Raw genomic sequence first — 19,164 nt, forward strand, 5'->3', positions numbered from 1 at the left:
CAAGCAGATCCGCTGAAACCCACTGCTGAGGTGAGTAGCGGGAGACAGGAGAGGTCTGCCGCGCCCTGGGGGTCCCTCCCTGGCTGGGGACTGAATTTGTGCTGCAGTGGTTGCCAGTAGCTTCACCAGCCGAGACTTAACCCGCTGTGCCAGCTGGAGGCCCCACCCCCATTTCTTAAAGGTCTGTATCACAAAAGCATGCTGATCTCATCCAACAATAATTCTTAGCATCTATCGCATATGATGTTTAGTTTTTCTTTTGTGAGGTGGCGGATTGTGTTGATTTTGGATCTCAAACCATCCTGGAGTCCCTGGAGTAGTCAAAGGTGATGGTCCTTTGATGCATTCCTTTGATGTCGAATATAGTTTGCTAAGATTTTGGCATCTATGTTCACCAGGAAAATAAGATAAAATACTTAGAGATGCTTCAAGAAGGTGTGTAAGTGGCTACTGAGCTCAGCATGACTGATCACTAGGAAAGTGCAAGTGAAACTATGAGGAGACACCTCTACATGCCCCGGAGGGCCCAGGCGTGCTCATCTTTGACGGGCGCAGCGCCTCCGGGGCTTCTGCCCAGCAGCGCCAGGCAGTCCCGGCGCCGGGAGTGGAGAAGCCAGGTTTGACCTCGGTCAAGCCCGTCAGTGGCAAGAGCAGCGTCCTGACGTACTGGCAGGCAAGCGCCTGCTGTGGGTGCTGGGCTGGACAGGCAAGGAGCAAGCAGAGGAGAAAGCGGGAGGCCAGGGACGGAAGGGTGGGCTGGGGAATGTGGCTGCACCGAACTACCAAACGGGTGTGAACACGCGAAACGCTTTCCGCTTTCGCTGATCCATTTCGTCATCCCAGAGAGAAAGCGGCGCAGCTCCGACTTCACACAGCAGGACTGAGGGGAGTAACAGAGCACAGGCCTCACACCTTCAATGCTGTATGCTTGCACTTTCTCCTCAGGCACCGTGACCGCTTCCCACTGATGGTCCTTAAATTTAAAAACAGGTTTTGGCCATCAATAACCATCTGTTCCTGGTTTAAAGCTTTATCAAACACCGTGTCACTAAGTTGTGGGAGTAACGGCTGCATTTCCCCAAGAATCGGTGTTTCCTGACAGCACAGCTGACAAGCATCGTGCACGCCACACTCACTGCTCACACCTCACAGACACGGCAGCACTGACTGACTTTAGGGCCTATTTTTGACCAAAGGAAGAAAAACTTACTATTTACTAGAGGAAGCCACTTTCCAAACATGTTACCGATACCGCCATTTCTTCCGCAGAGTGGTCCCGTGAAGTCATGCTCCCCCCTTACTTCTCCCTCACCGGTGGTCTTTAGATTAACCCCTGAATGCCCACGAGGAACAGCTGCAATGTTTCCCCTTCCGTGTCTTTTCATGAAAGTCTGCATACCTGAGCAGCACCGAGCTCTCTGAAGACGCCTTCATCGCAGAGATGCCCCCACACCCTCAATGTCTGTCTACCAGCCCTCCGCCTTCGCCTTCCTGGGGCGGCGCCCAGTCACTCCCACCACAGCCCTCCGGGTACAGCCTGTGCTGCCACAGCGCAACACTGGGGTCGCAACACTGGGGTCGGGAGAGCAAAGAGAGCAAAGGGCTGGTCCAGTCCCCGCCCTCAACAGGGCCCCCGCCCTCCAGCCGCAGGGCTGCCCGCACAGGCCAGGCCGACTGGCTGCCACCTCCCCCTAGCTCAAAGTGAATCTTCCTCACAGCAGAGGCACCTGGTTCTCGCCTCCTCTTACATGAAATCATACTGTGACAATTTGAGTTTCTTGAAAAATAGAAGTCCTGGCATAACGAAGCCCAGAGCAGCCCCTGCCCAGCTCCAGTACTCTCGGTTACGCACTGGCCTCATCTCCGGTCTCCACCCTGCCTCTCTCCACCGCGCTTCCTCAATGCCTCTGTCACCCCACCCATATCCAAAGCTCTTATCTCTAAAACCGAACACCCAGCCCCAGCGCTCCTGGGCCAGGCCTCCCTGGAGCTAGCTCCCATCTGCTCTAAGCCACACTTAGCTTCGCACGGAGCCCTCCTTACTTCAGGGACTACTGTTCACGGGCTGCCAGCTTCTGTTTTGGTCAGCATGCGTTTTGACAATGTCGATGACGTCCTTTCATGAGCGCACCCTTCCCTCACTTCCTTTTCTGTGTGTCCTCTCCTGGCCAACGCTTCCAGTGCCCTTCAGGGCAGCCCTCGCCTACCTACCCCGAGTCTCCCCAAAGCTACCTCCTCTCAAGTTTCTCTGAGACCCTCCCATTGCCAGGAGACTCGTTGTCCCTCCCCGAGTCACACCGCCATGACCTCTCACCTAGCCTGCTGGAGAAACCCGTCTCTGGCCTTGTCCCACTGTGATCCCCCTTCCCCAGTTCTTACATGAATGCGCCCCTGGTTCCGGCGTATGGCCAGTACAGACTGAGTTCTCAAAGAGTCATGCGTTGAACTGATGTCACCTCCTACTTATAATCCTTCTTTGACTCCCCAGTGCCTTATCTGTTTCTAATCTCGTTTGCACTCCACACACTAACCATACTATGTATCTCTCAATTCTCTGACCATTCCATTATTCATTCTCCCAAAACATGAGCCTTTTAATAGCTACAAATGAGTAAGGCAGGCCCCTGATTTTATAAATCTTCAGTATGATGGAGGGAGCAGCGGTCAGCCAGTAATTTTAAATGGCAATAAGTACTACAAAGGAAATTCATGAGCCAGGAGGGAAGTGACTGTAGATGGCATGACCCGAGTAGGTCCTTATCTAAGGAGGTACAATCTGTACTGAAATCTAGATGGGAAAGAAATAAAATACAGAGATCTGGAAGAAGTCTCTAGGCAGAAGAGCCAGTAATCAGAAAGGCTTGAGAAGGGCATGACCTGCGTTAGAGGAACAGGAAAAAGAATGCGGAACAGAATGACCACAGATGGCGGTCTGAGGGCTCAGAGGGACAGGCAGGGGAGGGGTCACAAGATACTTCTGCGTCATGCGAAAGAAACAGAGGGAGGTTTTCGCAGCTACTTTATGAAGAACGGCTTCTAGAGTAAAAGAAAATACAGGGAGGCAATACTAAATGGCTATAAAAATCGAGAGAAAGAATTAACATATTTTTGGGAAGAAGACTCTCCCGGCTCTAGCGCAGCCTCTGGGACATAACACTCAACATCGTAAACACTGTCCCTATGGCACACGTGCTACAAGTCCTTCTTTCCTTCTCTGAGATACTCACTGGACTTAGCCGAGTCAAGGCAGGAACTACACCAATCCCAGCCTATACTCCCAAAATAAAAGTCTAGTTTCTGAAGAAAAGCCAATTACAAGTTCTGTTAGGAACTTTGCCGGAATATGTAAAGTCACAAAAGCAGTCAGTGCCCGAGATACTGCTGAGATTTGGAACTCAGTTTTAATCAAACATTCTAAGAAGGAACTCTAAAATAAAGAAATCAAAGTCCGGGAAATCCCGAGAGACAGCCAGCTCGTGTTCCTCCCTGCATTAACCTGGAGCTGCAGAAAAGAGACAGAACAATGACAGCCAGGCCGACTCGCCGAAGCCCTGCAGTGGGACTGGAAGCGGCCGGCACCACAGGCAGCGGGCCCGCTGGAAACAATGGCTCAAGAGTTTTCCTCGGGTTAGAGGAGGCCTGTAGGAAATATACTGCCTGGCTGTGACACTTAAATGTACCTTCTAGAAAGAAAGAAGAGAATGAAAATACACCTTCCTACTACAGGAAGAATCAGACCCTATTTTCAACAGAAGATTCTGCACATAACACCACCTGTCATTACATGTTCATCTTATTTTTAACCGAGCACCTCTGCATTTCAGCAACTGCTATCCTTTCTGTGTTCAATTCACTTCCACTGTTTTTAATTTACTTTTTTATTCATTAAAGGTAATACTCGTTTGTAAGGCTTTTATGACTCAGAGGTACAGGTTTACACTGTTCATGTGAATGTTAAATTTTATGTCATTGAGACATAGCTTATTTCTGGAAAACCTGTTAAAAACTAGAGTTAAAATTCTGCATCTAATTTTTCCGTTGCAATTTACATCAGCCATAATTTTTCATAAACGTGACAGGTTGCCATGCTAATCAAAACTATTAGAGCTAATATTGAACTATGAAAACTGCTAGAAAATGAAGAAATCCATATTATTAAAATGAAGTAAAGCGTTCTTAAATATGCATACACAAAGAATAATACAGAGGGAATAATGCTTACATCATTATCTCCAGCAATGTAGAATGAAAGAGTCTGGCTCCCCAGGTTAAAATCTATCCAAAAATCCTCCAGTTTATCATCTGATGGTATTTGCAGCTAATAAAATAAACATTTTTTTAAAAATAACAACAGAAAAATAAGAGGTTATATACCTAGCTCAATTTCTTTAAAAGAACAAAAGTGCAGCTAGAAGGTCAGGGGAGATAAAGAGATGAGTATAAAACTTAATTTTACTTAGAAACAAAAGAAATGCTGCATTAGTATTTTTTTGTAGAATTAGCTAGCTCTAAGAAATCACAAATGTTTCAAGTGCAAATAGTGGCTGAAATGTTAGTTTGACCACATAAATAAACGACCCATCAATAATGAAGTTGCTACGGAGACTTGGAAAAGCACGGGCCTTGTGGTCTTCAGTGTAAACACCAACCAGCCGGGTCTGTCAACGAATCATGTCAGCTAAGAACTTGTAATTCATCTTAATACTGCACAGCAAAGTTCATCCAATGAAACAATGTACACTAAACTTAAAACTTACCTCATATTTACCAAGAAATGCTGACAAACAAGGAAATGTAAAGACCCTGAAATAAAAAGCAGTTTCAGTTAGAGAAGAACTACAAGCCTTGCAGCATGGCCTTGGCTAGGCAGAGGCCATGCTGCTGGGAATCAGGTGGTGGAACCAAGTCAAACCTCCCCTTTACTGTTACTTTTGAGATGTAGGAGTGTAAGGGAAATTTGTCTCTGTAAAGCACAGTGCTATGGTGATATTCTCCACACACCATTTTATGTGTTGCACTGTCATCTATGAGCAGACATTCCTAGTTTCATCTGTCTTATCAATGAATAGATGCTTCTATATAATTTAGATGGGAAAAGCACAAGTGAGTAATACCCACTGAATGTCTTCTTGATCTGCTCCTACTGATAAGCACTCAACATCACCTCATTGAATCTTCTCAACAAACATGTGAGACAGGTTGATTAGTATTCTTATTTTACAGCTGAGAAAACGGAGGCAAATGAGGTTAAAGAACTTGTCCAATATTAGAACAGGCAGAGGGGCTCTGACTTAAATCCAAGTGGAGTGACTCCTCGCACATAACTCTCATCCTATCTTCCATCCTTAGCAAGCAAGAATGAGCTCATGCCTTATTCTCCTGTGATTAGTAAGAGTCATAAAAATTTACCTATCCTTTCATACCATTCCTTAAGTTAAATAACCTCAGAAAGAACATTCTGACAGTCGGATGATTAGAAACGATGATTTATGTTTCCTATATTTGCATGAAGGAGGAAGCTCGAGTGATATTTATACCTAAGATTTTTATGATTCCTCAAATACAAAGCTTATATGATGAGTATATACAATTCGGAATAGAGTAAACCGATTTTAGAAATGCAAAGTTTTAATATTAAAAATAAAAATGCATTTTCCTCTAAAAAGTACAAAACAAGTAAGATCAGGCTTATTTCATCCACCAGATTCTATCAGTCTTCCGTCTATTAAACGACATGCATGGGGGCCCTGTGAGGTACTTTGGACATCTGTCCACATCTATACTCCCACTGAACAGGAGAGATCAAGTTAGATATTTATGCTTCAGCACTGGGTGGCCCTCCTTGAGCTCTATCTGTGAGTGCCGCTACATGACATGAAGTTTACCTTCTCTTGTCGCCAAGCATGCCATTTACAAGGTTGAGAAATATCCTGCAATCCTAATTTTAAAAAGAAAAACTTTTAAAAAGCATAGTAATTTGTGAAATCTGTTATTAATGTTATTTTTACATTACTTACTGTTTCGAATTCAGAGTCTTTAATTCCTCTAAATGCATCAGCAATAAAATCCATTGAAAACCAATGACATGCCAGTTCGTGCCTTTGTTTTTCTGTGGTCATTCTACATAAAGCTTCTACTATACCTACTTGTAAGTCATAATCTTTAAAAAAAAAGTCAATGTATTATTTGAAATAATGAAAAGTTAAGTTTATAAAACTCAATATCAAACAAGCAAGAAAAGAAAAAACATTAGTGTAATTTACCATCTTTTGCCTTTTTCTTTGCATGAATGAGAAAGATGTCACTATAAATATAACCCAAATAACGAGGTTATTACTAGGAGGGAGAAGGATATTTAAAGGAAGTTCTTAAATACTCAAAGACAGCCATTTCATTATCATTCGAGTTGGAAATAACAAAATAACATACAAAAGTCTGTAAATCACAATCTTTGTTTTCCTTTTGTAGAGTATGAGGCTTGTGGTTAACCCAAAGTATTTTAAGCCAGCAGCTCATTCTATTTGTAACTACTTCTCATATGAAACATAGGAAAAGAGCTTTAAGACCTTTTAATAAATGCATTCGCTACAAGTATATCAATCCCAAGAATATTTCGTCCTCTAGTTTCATAATGTGTATTTGAGGACTTTCTTAGCAAAGTAATTTACATCTGGACAATGTGGTTATTGGAAAATTAAGTTAACAAATCTACCTATCAGACACAAATCACATCTGACAATTGCTTATTCATCCCAAATTATTTTTTGGTCCCAAAGAAGCGAATCGTTGACAGAAGACTTGCTCAGGTATACATACAGTTTATAACTCCGCCACATGTCCTCCTTCCATTACAATGTTCTTGTTTTGATTAGATACGATATTCCCTATAAATCTGGATTTTTAAAAAAATATGAACATTTGGAAAAGATATACTTACCTCCAGCTTCCAAAATCCTTTCTCCCATATTACTCCTGTGAATCAAAAGAACAGATTATATACCAGACTAGTATTGACTAAATAGATATCCTCTAAGTTTTGGGGGAAACCTAACATGTACAACTGGCTAGTATCACAGACTTTTGCAGAAAAATATCTTCCTAAGTTATGTTATAAGCTTGCATCAATTTATTATTGCAACTAGTAGTTGCCTTAGACAATATTCTTTAAATTCGTGGTTTGAGTCACAAAAAATATATAGTATAAGTTATTACATGAGTATTAACATTTCTTGGTTGGAGAGTATTTTCCTGGCCTCTTGAGGCATTTTGTCAAGCATAGCATTCATTTTCTTTAGCGTCTAGAAAGAAAAAAAAAGGAATCTATTAACTCATATCTTCATCGGAATATTAACCATTTAGAGAAATATCCCAGGTACATCAACAGAAGCCGATTTTTTCTTAAACAGCATTTACGCAGGTGGAAGAATGTAAGTATAAAACAATAAAGACAAAAATGCTACGCAATGTCAAAAGAAGAACACGGCGTGACTCCTGCACTCAATCACTGCTGCCCCTTGCAGTATGCTTAGCAGCGCTCTATTACACTCAGGAAGCACAAATGTTACCTTGGTGATATATTTGTTTTTTTATATATGCACATACTTGTATACACAGACAGGATCTTTTTATCATTTAAATACTTAAGAATTCCTAATACCTGAATGTAATCACTTTTATTATGTTATACAGAAACCCATATAATTATGAATTTTCAAAAAAAAAATAAGATATTCATTATGTTAGTAAAGCATGAATTGTTAAGGCAATAGAAATGCTCTTCATTTAGATAATTATTCAATTAGAAGAACTACTACAGATTTTTCTTGACTTTCTCATTTCTAGTTTTAAAAGAAAATATAATAAATTACCTCCTGTTGAATACAAATATTCACTCTTGAGTCAATAACCAGCGCACAAATTCGAGGTATGAAATTTTCCATTACTTGTCTTTTACCTGAATAAAAGTGTTAAATTACTAGTGTGTATTCTAAATTATTATTATACATATATATTTAAAGATTTATTTATTTATGCACACAGAACTGGGGTACAGGCCAGAATGCGGAGAGATGAAAGGATTTCCCAGAGACAGAGTGGGGAGCAGAACAGGCAGATCGATCAGGTACACTGCTGAGGGGGGCCGCAGGCGGGTCAGGAGGGGTCTGCTGCGCCATGTGGGTCACTCCCTGGTGGGGATCGAACTCAGCTTCAAAGTGGTGCTTCAACCCGTTGCACCACCAGGGAGAGCCCTATTTTAAATGGCAGCATTTCCCATCTGAGTGCATGGAAAGGATGCTCTTCTCCTTTGGAAGAAAGCCCGCTGGCTCAGCGCTGTCCTCAGAGCTGGCACTAACTGGAGTCAGCAAATGCCACTGCAGGGCTCTGAGCGGGGTCTGGCGCTGGCCAGCCTTTTCTTTCAAAAGTACGATGCAGTCCTGCCTTTGAGTAAGATGCATACATTCCTATGCAACCTGGCCACCTTACAGCCATAGAGCACTTCCCAGAAGGGGCAGCAACTCCTCTCAGTCTCAGGATCTGAATGACTTGAGCTACTTTTAAAAGTTAACCCTGTTCGCGAGAAAATAATAATAATGAACAGTTATATACCAGAGACATTTTATGGGGTGCAGTGGGGAATGGGATCGGAAACAGTGGGGGGAGGGAAATGCCCTGGACTCTGGTGATGGCACAGGGTGATTTGGTGATGGGAAGTCCAGGGGGATGACAACTGAGATGGAAAAATGCACATACTGATGTAAAAATAAATGATTGTATTATTTTTAAAAAGTTAACCCTGTTCTCAAGATATGAGCTTTATAAATAATACATATGATAAGAATCATGTTGTATCATCACGCAAATTAAAAAAAAATTAAACAACAACAATTTTGTAGTAGATGACCCAACGAAACCCACTCAGTTGGGCGCAAAGACACTGCTGAACAGTGAGCTGGACCACTTTATGACCACTGGTCCTCTGGATGGTTTTGGCCCTCCTTAAGCGCCCAAACCAAGTATTGAGCCAGGTTAATTTGTTAATTGCAAAGAAATCAATAAAAAAAGGTATCATTAACTATTATTTAAATAGTTATTTAAACAAACAACAAATGATATTTTAAAACACTCAGGCTGCAGAGACAGGAAATGCCTTTCTTTGGGAACAGTCTACCAAACCTCAATTACCAACCCTAGGTAACAGACAAAATAACTTGAATCTGACTGCCCGGGAGAAAGCCCTCACTCAGGAGAGGCGAGGATGGCCTGTAACCCGCTCTCCATTTACTACTGCCAAGGCTGTTCCATCAGAGGTCGGGAAACTGCCCAGAAGCCAAATGTGAGCCACTGCCGGTTTTATATGGCACATACTCTACAGAAATACTTGAACCCACCATTGCTTTGGAAAGAGCAGTGTCTAGGTGAGTATCCTTCACTGCCATAAACAGCAGTCACCAGTTACGTGAATCTTTGAGGGAAGCGGAAGCTAGCTACGATGTCCTGCCAGAGGAGCCCTGTCACTTGGCTAGCCGCTTTATTGTTAGCTAAGGGCTAAGACCGAAATTTCTCCGAACAAGAACTGCCTTCCACCATCATTATCAAACATGAATGAGTTGGGTAATTAATGTGGGCTGTGAACTGATCATATTTCTCAATGAACTGAAGCAAATTCAGAAGGCAAAATGGTGCTTATACGAGAAACCTGGACTTGTGCAAAGCTGCTTCTATGAAACTAACGTTATCTGAGTCATGTGTAATGTCCACTTGCTTCATACACTTCCCAGGCTGTCAAAAGCTAAAATGAAGCGTGACATTTTTATGCCCACACATATTTGCAGGAAATATGAGTTTCCGAGTTCCAGCTACAGGTCCTGCAGAGCTGTGATGCTCGATGTAAGCAAAAGAGATTCACGTCTCGGACCCTTAACACGCGGTGCGGCTTTCCCAGCTCCCTCAGCTTCAACCACAAGCAACTAATCTGCATGCCATCGCAGTCCAAAGGCAAACATTCGCAACTCAGCATCCTACGGAGGCTCTCCGTGTGATGGATCTGCCAATTAGAGAGCAAGCAAGGCACTGACACTGGCATCTGGCATCCTCTGAGTAAGGGCGTCTCCAGCGCAACCTACAGACGAGCTCCTTCAGAGAGGTGTGAACAACATGTGCCACCGGTTCTGCTAACCGTGAATACTAACTCGGAACCGTAAGTGAAATGCCAGCCCCCAGATGCCACTCTCCTCCTCCTGAACTATGCGAAAACATGTATTTTGAATTGCATCAACAAAACATTTGTGGAAATTTCTATTATATAAGTGCCCACACTATACCTTTGATTTCTTTCTTTGCTCTATAAACCTAAAATATTAATAAAATATCTACTATTTAGCCTTTTACAGATAATGTCTGTCAATCCCTGGATAATATTAGGACAATGCTACAAAAACTATAAAACTATATTACAACTCTAGCAAATTATTGCTCCATTAGAAGTTAAATGTTTACTATACCTTCATCACTGACGTCATGTATGACCTGAAAAGAAAGCAAATTTTTTATAAAAAATAAAAATACACGATTACAAATATTATTTTAAAATAACATGACATTTGAACTCACCAAATAATTACCTAACTTTTATTTACGAACAACAATTTAATCATATTAATTGGGATAAATACTTCATACAACTTGACTAGACTAACCCAACCAAATCACTAATCAATTTGTTAATGACATACGGGCTTGGGGCATAGAGAGAAAAATGCCCTTTTTGAAAATAAACCCACGCTTTATAACATCAGTTAGTCCATGTGATTTTTACCATCAAAAGATCAAATAAGTCTTCCACCATGTTTATAACAGTTTCATCTTTTGAATTTCCTTGACTCAGAATAATCTCCTTGGATTTTTCAAACCAGGTAACCATGTAAAAAAGAAATGTACAAATGAGTTAACTTGGATTCACTTTAATAACTTTAAGAATGTATTCATCTTTGCATACAAGTAAACCTGGGAGGAAAAAAAATCGTAAAAATTCCAGCACTATATAAAAGTTAAGTTTATGCTCTTAAACATCTTGTTTTTATTTTTTTAGTAACTCATTATAATTTCCTATTTTTATATGGGACTGAAGTTAATCCTAATTACAGGAAGATCTTTAATCCGCCTTTAAGGTCCTACTGCAGGTATGCTTCTAGAACAAATCAGAATAAACTGTCATACGTATTATTTTTGCATCGTTACTCTTCGAAAGTTTGCCATTATTTTACCTTAAGTAATTCAGACATTTAAATGCATCCCCAGGCTTCAGGCAATGGTCTAGGATGTTGATTTTGAGTGAACATGACACTCAAAATCAACATCCTAGCTTCTAGCATGGAGTCAGACAACAAACAACATGAAGAGATAAAGTAAGTGGCTAAGTTGAGCTAAAGTGAAAATGAAAGAAATTCACGTAAGGGGCCTGTAGACAGTTTCCTTGTGATCTTTGCAATAAACCACAGGTTATAAAAATACCTTGGCTAAAAAACATCCACATTTGTTTTTGGTTATGTTTTTTAACAGTTTGGGTCTTTCTAACTTTATTAGAAGCCATCCTTTTTTACCATATTTTCATTACTTAAATAGGTTATATATGCTATACTTATCTTGTGGACCAGCCCTTGTTCTATCATGGTTAGAAGTCCAGCTTGTCCCAAAATGCTGAGATTTCTGCCACATCTCCCAAAAGAAATCAAAATGGTAGAAACAGTTTGGACATCCTTTTTACTAAGCTCCTGAAACAAAAGTATATACTTAAGTATTTGTTAGCACAAGAGTATCGCACAAACATTGTCATAGGAATTTTATTATCCTCCCAAATCCCAAAAGTCATCCATCCTCGCATTCTCCATACTGTAAAGGACGAAAGGTGTGGGTTTTAAAAGACAATGATTAAAGCTATCTATCTACCAAGGAGAGACACACATTCAGGACAAAATGTAAATCTGTAAAAAGCCGAGAAAATTTAAACTGTGATAGTGAGTCAGGTATGCTCCATTCTAGAAGGTTCCATGTATTTAACTAGTGGATGTAAGAAGTTTAAGACAACTGTTTTGATTTACAATAAATCTCAGAGTAGAATATCAAAAATCAGCTCTCATGTAGAAAAAAGCTTCATATATGAGAAATCAAGCCCAAGGTTTTGGGGTGATCTTTGCTTGTTCTGTTATTTCTTTTTTGCCAGCACCCAGTGTTGTCTCTAGAACATGAAGCATATAACTTACATGCTGGTAAGTTTTTGAAATAGATCACGTTTAAAAATCAAGGAGGTAAACCAATTTTCCTCAATTTAGGTAACAGTTAACACTATATTACAGAAACAACAAAACACAACATTCTGTGTGTTTTATTTAGAAAACCAAAGTACAGTATGTTATTTGGGACTACTCAAATAAAATGCAATGGTGAAATAAGATTTATTTTTGTAAGTAATAAGTTTGCCAATTAAGTAATTGGCATTAAGTCATTCATTTCTTCTAATATCATATTTCTTTCTATCTGATAATTTAATATCACTAAGCAAAAATGAATAATTACCCTGCATACAAGATCATCCAACTTGTGGAAAAATTGTTTGCTGCACTTAACTTTCACATCTTCATAAATATCAATTTGTAGAAGAGCCTTCAAAGGTTTGAAATCATTTTTTCTTAAGGCATCATCAATGCATTTTTCGAACTGCTAGAGAAAGTTAATAGCATAAATACTCAATCAATATCAATTAGTTAACTTAAGCAATCTAACAGAGAATTCACATAAAAATTCTCAAAGGAGTTCACAAAGTACTGATTCAGTTATATTTAAGAAAACATGTCTATTATAAAATATGGAGTAACAAAGTTTCAGTAACAAGATTTTTTAAAAGTTTAATAACTTCCTGTTTCACTATCTTTTATTGGAAAGTCACGTTAAACTCAACAAAACCTGTTAATGGAAGAAAATCAAATTTCTATAGTAACTGATATAATATCATGGATAAAAGCCTATGTATCAATCAACTTTTTTTAAGGTTTATTATGCACAAGAACTGGGGTACAGGCCAGAGGTGCAGGGGGTGAGAGGATTCCTCAGAGACAGAGTGGGGAGCAGAACAAGCAGATGTACTGAAATACACTGCTGAGGGGAGCAGTGTGGGTCAGGAGAGGTCTGCCAGCCACGTGGGTCACTCCCTGGCTGGGAATAGCTTCCCCGTGCTGTCTTTAACCAGCTGTGCCATCAGGGAGGGCCCTCAATCAACTACTTTTTTTAAAGATTTATTTATTTGTGCATACAGAGCTGAGGTACAGGCCAGAGGTGTAGCGGCAGTGGGAAGATTCACCACAGAGAGAGTGGGGAGCAGGACAGGCCGACTAACAAAGTCCACTGCTGAGGGGAGCAGCGGGCGGGTCAGAAGTCGGGCGGGTCAGAAGTCTGCCGCGCCATGTAGATCACCTCCTGGGCAGGCGGGTACTGAACTCATGAGAAAGTGACTTTTGCCTCCCAGTGCTGTCTTTAACCCGCTGCCACCAGGGAGGGCCCTCAGTCAACTTCTTAATGAGATTTAGTTTCCAAAAATTAAAAGATGGGTAAAATCAATTTTTTGAAACTATGCCAACTAATTTAATCATAACACAGATACATGCAAACATACAAAGACATACACACACAAAGTAATTCCTCATTTAAGGCTAACAGATAAGGTTCTTAGAAACTGACTTTGAGCAAAACAACGACACCAAAGGAAAGTAGGTGTCCCCTCAGTTCTTTCAACATAGGCTGGGTTTCTCCCCCGTATGGAGGACTTGCTGTGGGTGTTTGCTTACCTCTGTACTTATTTAGGATTATATATTTGTAACCTTTACAAAATCTGCCATCCTACAACATAAAGGATTTTCACACTATAATCTGATGTCCAAACTTGGCAGTGAATTATATATATGGTAACCAGGTATATTAAAACTTACTAGTTACTTAAATGCAAATATGATTTTAAGATGTAATATAAAGTTATCTAGGTACAAACTATATGTTAGTGTGAAATCCATTTCAATAAAAGGTATATACAAATAACTAGCACCCTTAATTATAAACATTAACATAACTTTTGATCTCTTTTGTAAAGAACGGAAATTACTGTCATTTCACAAATAAGTAAAACCCGTCTTTCCTGAAACAAGGCACTTGATACCTATAAAAAAGATTTTAGGAATTAAGATAGAACATTTTGATTTAGGACTACATACCTGGAGATCTGGTCTTATTGGCATTTTCACTTAATTTTCAAACTGCAGAACAGAAATGCCTATAAAAGAAAACAGTTTATGGAGCTTACAATCTGTTCTCTATGTGTACTGTTTTAAAATACTAATACACATAAATAGCATCATTGCTTATACCAAAGACAAATGCTGTTTCTTCAAGTTCCTCACTGGACACTTTTAATACCAGTCTATGAACATGCTCATTTGAATCTGGTCAAAGAAGTTTCTGGACGAAAGCCTGAAGATCCTCTACTTAAGCCTTCTCTTTTTATAGATTACTTAAATGTCAGAAGTCCTGCCAAAAGGTCACAAAGTAGTTAAAGATTACAGACCTGGAGCTTCCTTGCCAGAGGTTGCTGCTATATTTATTCCAACTCTGGAAACAAGAAAATGAACTAAGTGCGTGAGTGAAATCGAAGCTGGTGACAGCACGTTTAGGGGCAGACACCAGGGAGCGCAGCGTGTGGCGAGAGGCGGCGGCAACCTGCACGTTCCCTCCCAACGAAGCCAGGACACTAGAGGGCTGCGCTGAGAGCCATCTGCCCAGGGGAGAAATCAAACGCTGTCCAAAAACTAACAACGGTACAACTAAAAGCAAAGGCACCCCACGTCTGCCATCTTAATTAAAGCACATCTGGCATCCAAATGCCATTTGCAGGCCAGCTCTCAAAGGAAGAGAAACAATGCCATCTCTTCTAAACGTGCAACCGGATGTAAACTTGCTGAAACCGTGGCGGGCTTTGTAGCGGAGTCCCCAGGAAATCTCACACACAGAAGAGCAAGCCGAGGACCACGGGACTGTGCACCGGAGCGTGAGCAAAGGTATCAGTCAATCTACTCTCTCAGCGTGCCAGTGGGCGTGGAAATGCCAGCGAGGACATACCCTAGCGCGCACGGAGGCGGCGAGTCACACACCTCCCGCAAGTCCAAAGACTGGCGCCAGGAGAAAAGCGTGCCATCGAGACACCTGCCCTGCGCTCGGGGGCCGCGTCGCAGCACCGCTCTGAATGGCGAAAAGCAAAACACGCAGGTGGGAGCTGAACTGGGGCCGAGGGGGAGGGAGAAAGAGGTGCAATGTGATTCTGTCAACGAAACAGTTACATAAGCATTTCTGGTATTTACAATCAAATAATATCAAGATGCTGCCGAATGAGCAGAAGAAGCTAGCCTACTGTACGATGAGAGCTGTCTCTTCTCATCTGTCGGCTGTGACAGACGCGTTTGTGCATCTGCGCGTGTGTGCAAGCAGAGGGGAGACATTCACTCCGAGCACACTGGGCAGGCAGAGCAGGAGGTCGCGCAGAACCGTAACCACCGATTTATCTGAGAGAGACTTTAGTTTTATAATTAATACTTCTGTGTCGTTTAAAAAGCACAGCAAATGCTTGCCAAAGACAGGCCAGTAGCACCCAAAATACAGAATCAGTAAAGCAGGTTTGGCTTCGGGTGAGGGAGAGAGGGGAGCAAGGTGAGCCTGGCACTGAGAGCCCGCGGCTCCACGCCAGTCCCGGGCCTCGGTGCGCGGCGGCCCGTCTGCTCTGCTTCAACACTGACGGGCTGTGTCCCGGTCCGGGGGTAGCTGGGGAGGTGCAGCACGCAGCAGTGACTCGTCCCGTCAGCCTGACTCGCAGACTCGCCCAGAAACCGTTAAAAGTGCAGACAGGCCACGCCGAGGCACTTCCCAGGTCGCGCTTGCCTGATGTTTTCCGCCAGGGCAGAAAACAGCAGTCTAGCCTGGTCCCGTTCAAGAGCGTGGCGGCAAGCAGGGCAGGATGGACAGATTCAGATACTCAGCGCGGGAAAACCTGTGATCTCCACCGTGGAAGCCAGAAGTAACTGCTGGAGAGCAGCCGCCCCTGCCGGGTTAAAGGGGACCCGTCCCAGCAGAGCGTGGGCTGAAGAAGCCCGAGCGCCCAGCTTGCCACCATCCCAACGACCTGAAGGCGCAGGGCGGGGCAGGCGGCGGGGACCTCGGAGAGAAGTTCCGTGTGTCCCCTACACAGCGGTACGCAAATGCGCAGAGAGCACGCAGCAGGCCCGGCACATCAGGGGCCCGCGGGGGAAGCCGTTAGACGCCGCGAGACAAACGGCATGGGACTACCGCAGGGGACAGCTGCAGGGGACAGCTCTGGAGGGCGGTTTACAGCCGTAAGCGACATGACCACGACTCTAAGGAAGCAAGCTGATTTCACAGCTCAAGAACTAGACAAGAAAAATAACCCAGAGTTACTAGAAGGCAGGAGGTGAGTGACGGAGACTAAAGAGACACTGGAAAATGTCAGTGGAACTAGGAATTGGCTTAAAAGAAGATCAAGTAGAAAAGCCTTTGCTAGAGTCACTAAGCAAAAAAGAGCAAAGGCAGCAAAGAGTGCAGGGTCACGACAGACGGGCAAACAGAAAGCGCAACGGGCGGGTCGCAAGGAAACCCAGCAGCTGCGCTGCCCGCGGACACCCCTTAGCCACCTGCCCTGCGGGAGAGGCCGCTCCTCTGATGGGGAAGGAGCGCAGAGAAAATGCAAAGGCCCCAAGAGGCTGTCGGAGCTGCACACCCACAGAGCCACAGAGCCGACGGGACTGAACGAGGAAGAAGCAAAACCTACACAGCTATGACCAGGTAGGAGGCTGAACCAACACTCAAAACCTGCCGAGCAGCAGCCCAGGGCCAGATGGCTTCTCTGGGGATTTCGGCCCAACATGTGAAGGATATAAGCCTACGGAAGAGGAGGGAACTCTCCAAACTGACTTTATGAGTCAGCATCGCCTTGACACCGGTCACACAAGGAGACCACGAGAAAAGCAAAACGCGAAGCGCTGAGGAAAAGCTGCAAACTGGAACCAACGGTCAGCAAAATCCTATTAGAAATAAAGGGGAGGGGGCCTCCCCGGGCGCACAGGGCTTAAGTCTCAGCACTCCGAATCTACTGTGCAGGGGTTCAACCCCGGCCAGGGAGGGGCCCCAGGGCGCAGCAGACCCCTCCTGTCTCCCGGCTGCTCCCCGCAGCAGTGGGGCTCAGTGGACCCGCCTGCTGCGCTCCCCGCCGACACTGGAGTCCTCTTACCACACCGCCCCCCAAACCTCTGCCCTGAACTCCAGTTCTGTGCAAAGATAAACATCCTTTTTAAAGCCTCGTACCAGTTCTCTAAAGAAAATGTAATAAAAAGAGACTTTAACAGTTGCTTAAATCAGTCTAATAGTATCTTGCTCATTTGCTATGGGTGGAAACATACTCAGCCTTCAGCAGGGTGTAATTTTAGCCATTCTAAAAGGTATGTAGTTTCCCTCGTGTGACCCGGTTTGTGTTTCCCTAGTGAGTCATGATATTGAGGATCTTGTCGTGTTCTCTACATCCAGATTATCTTTCCTGAACTTTCTGTTCTGAATTTTTGTCCATTTTAAACTGGATTTTTAAAAAAGATTTATTTATTGATGCATCCAGAACTGGAGCATAGGCCAGAGGCTCAGGGGCAGTGAGAGGCTTCACCAGAGACAGCGTGGGGAGCAGAACAGGCAGATGGACAAAGCACACTGCTGAGGGGAGCAGCGGGGAGACAGGAGAGGTCTGCCGCGCCCTGGGGTCACCTCCGGGGCAGGCGGGGGTTGAACTGGTGCTGAAGGGGATTTAGCTTCTTAGTGCTGCGCTGTAACCCACTGCGCCACCAGGCAGGGCCCTTAACTGGATTTTTAATTGTCCTGGGAATAAGGTTATAATTGACATTTTACTCCAAAATGTTTTCAATCACATCTATGAGACGCCAGTGAGTTTCAACATAAAAACCTGTATGTCCCTTTCTATGAGGAATAACCAGGCTATGGAACTTTCTTAAAAAACAAAATCATTTACAACGAACAAATCTAATAACAAAAATAAGAACTTTAACACAGTAACATACTAAAACATAAACATCAGGAGAGTTATTCCTATTCATGAGTGAGAAGAATTCATGAACACTGTACAACTATCAATTCTCCCTAAAATAAATTTCACAATTTCAAAACAATTTCAATAAGAACCACCAGAAGTTCTGAGCAACTTGGATAACCCTTGAGAAGTTACATGGAAAAATAATGGCATCCCAACACCCACCAACTGGAAAAGTCAGAGAATACCATGACAACACACTGCAAAGTGATGTGTTAAGTTGAAGGAGACGAAGCAGCCAAACGGCCCAAAGCCGAACCCAGCACACACTGGGAGCGCACAGATGAGCAAAACTCTGCACCACGGTGGCAGCAGGGAGCGGGGTGGGAAACCTGACTCAGGACACTTAGGGGCCACCCCCTGCCGCCGGCTCTAGGTGAACAAACTACCTAAAGTGCAGACGCCTGAGAGCTTCTGGAAGGAGACGGTGCATTCTGACTCCCGCCAGGGACACCTAAGGTAAGGACACTCCGGCCTCCCACAGAGACACTGCACAGGCCTGCGGCCGGTGACACCCACTGCATGTGGGGTTCAGCCAGGGGTTCAGCCAGAGCTCGACTGCCAAGTAAAGGAGGCGGCAGCGGCCTGCTCCCCGAAAGCAGCCCTCCCTGCGGCCGGGGGCACTGGGCCCTGGCCTCTCCTCCGGCAAACGCCCAAGGCCAGAGAGCCGAGAGCCCGCAGCCGGACAGCAGGGGCGGCAGGGCCGGTGACCCATGCGGGACCGGCCACTCGGACACGACGGCAGGAGGCCGCCGAAGGGGACGCCCGAAGCCCCGCACTGGACCCCACCGGGCTGCGCACCAGCGCTGCGTGAGGCCGGCGGCTTCGCGGGGAGAGAGCCAGGGACATCAAGCGGCGACCTGCACGGCCCGGTGGCCTGGGGAGCGGGACTCAGGGGCACTCGGGGGACGACTGGACCCCGCAACGTCGGGGGTTCACGGGCGGGCCCGCGGCGTCGGCAAGGTCGC

The 19,164-nt window shown here is 43.9% G+C and overlaps 1 protein-coding gene across 1 annotated transcript in view; it reads right to left on the reverse strand.

Annotated features, from left to right (window-relative positions):
• SYCP2 (synaptonemal complex protein 2) overlaps positions 1-14,282 on the reverse strand; it is a 45,678-nt gene extending 31,396 nt beyond the window's left edge. The window contains exons 1-13 of the mRNA XM_012728150.1: positions 14,259-14,282; positions 12,574-12,717; positions 11,643-11,771; positions 10,817-10,921; positions 10,503-10,527; positions 7,869-7,954; positions 7,213-7,298; positions 6,938-6,972; positions 6,018-6,160; positions 5,886-5,938; positions 4,758-4,803; positions 4,223-4,318; positions 913-973 (exon numbers count right to left, since the gene is read on the reverse strand). Coding sequence (XP_012583604.1) covers positions 913-973; positions 4,223-4,318; positions 4,758-4,803; positions 5,886-5,938; positions 6,018-6,160; positions 6,938-6,972; positions 7,213-7,298; positions 7,869-7,954; positions 10,503-10,527; positions 10,817-10,921; positions 11,643-11,771; positions 12,574-12,717; positions 14,259-14,282 — 1,033 coding nt within the window. The remainder of the gene's footprint in view (positions 1-912; positions 974-4,222; positions 4,319-4,757; positions 4,804-5,885; positions 5,939-6,017; positions 6,161-6,937; positions 6,973-7,212; positions 7,299-7,868; positions 7,955-10,502; positions 10,528-10,816; positions 10,922-11,642; positions 11,772-12,573; positions 12,718-14,258) is intronic.
• Positions 14,283-19,164: the final 4,882 nt, after the last annotated feature.

This window comes from Condylura cristata, unplaced genomic scaffold, assembly GCF_000260355.1.
Source record: "Condylura cristata isolate star-nosed mole 26May11 unplaced genomic scaffold, ConCri1.0 scaffold00022, whole genome shotgun sequence".
NCBI classification, from domain to species: Eukaryota; Metazoa; Chordata; class Mammalia; order Eulipotyphla; family Talpidae; genus Condylura; species Condylura cristata.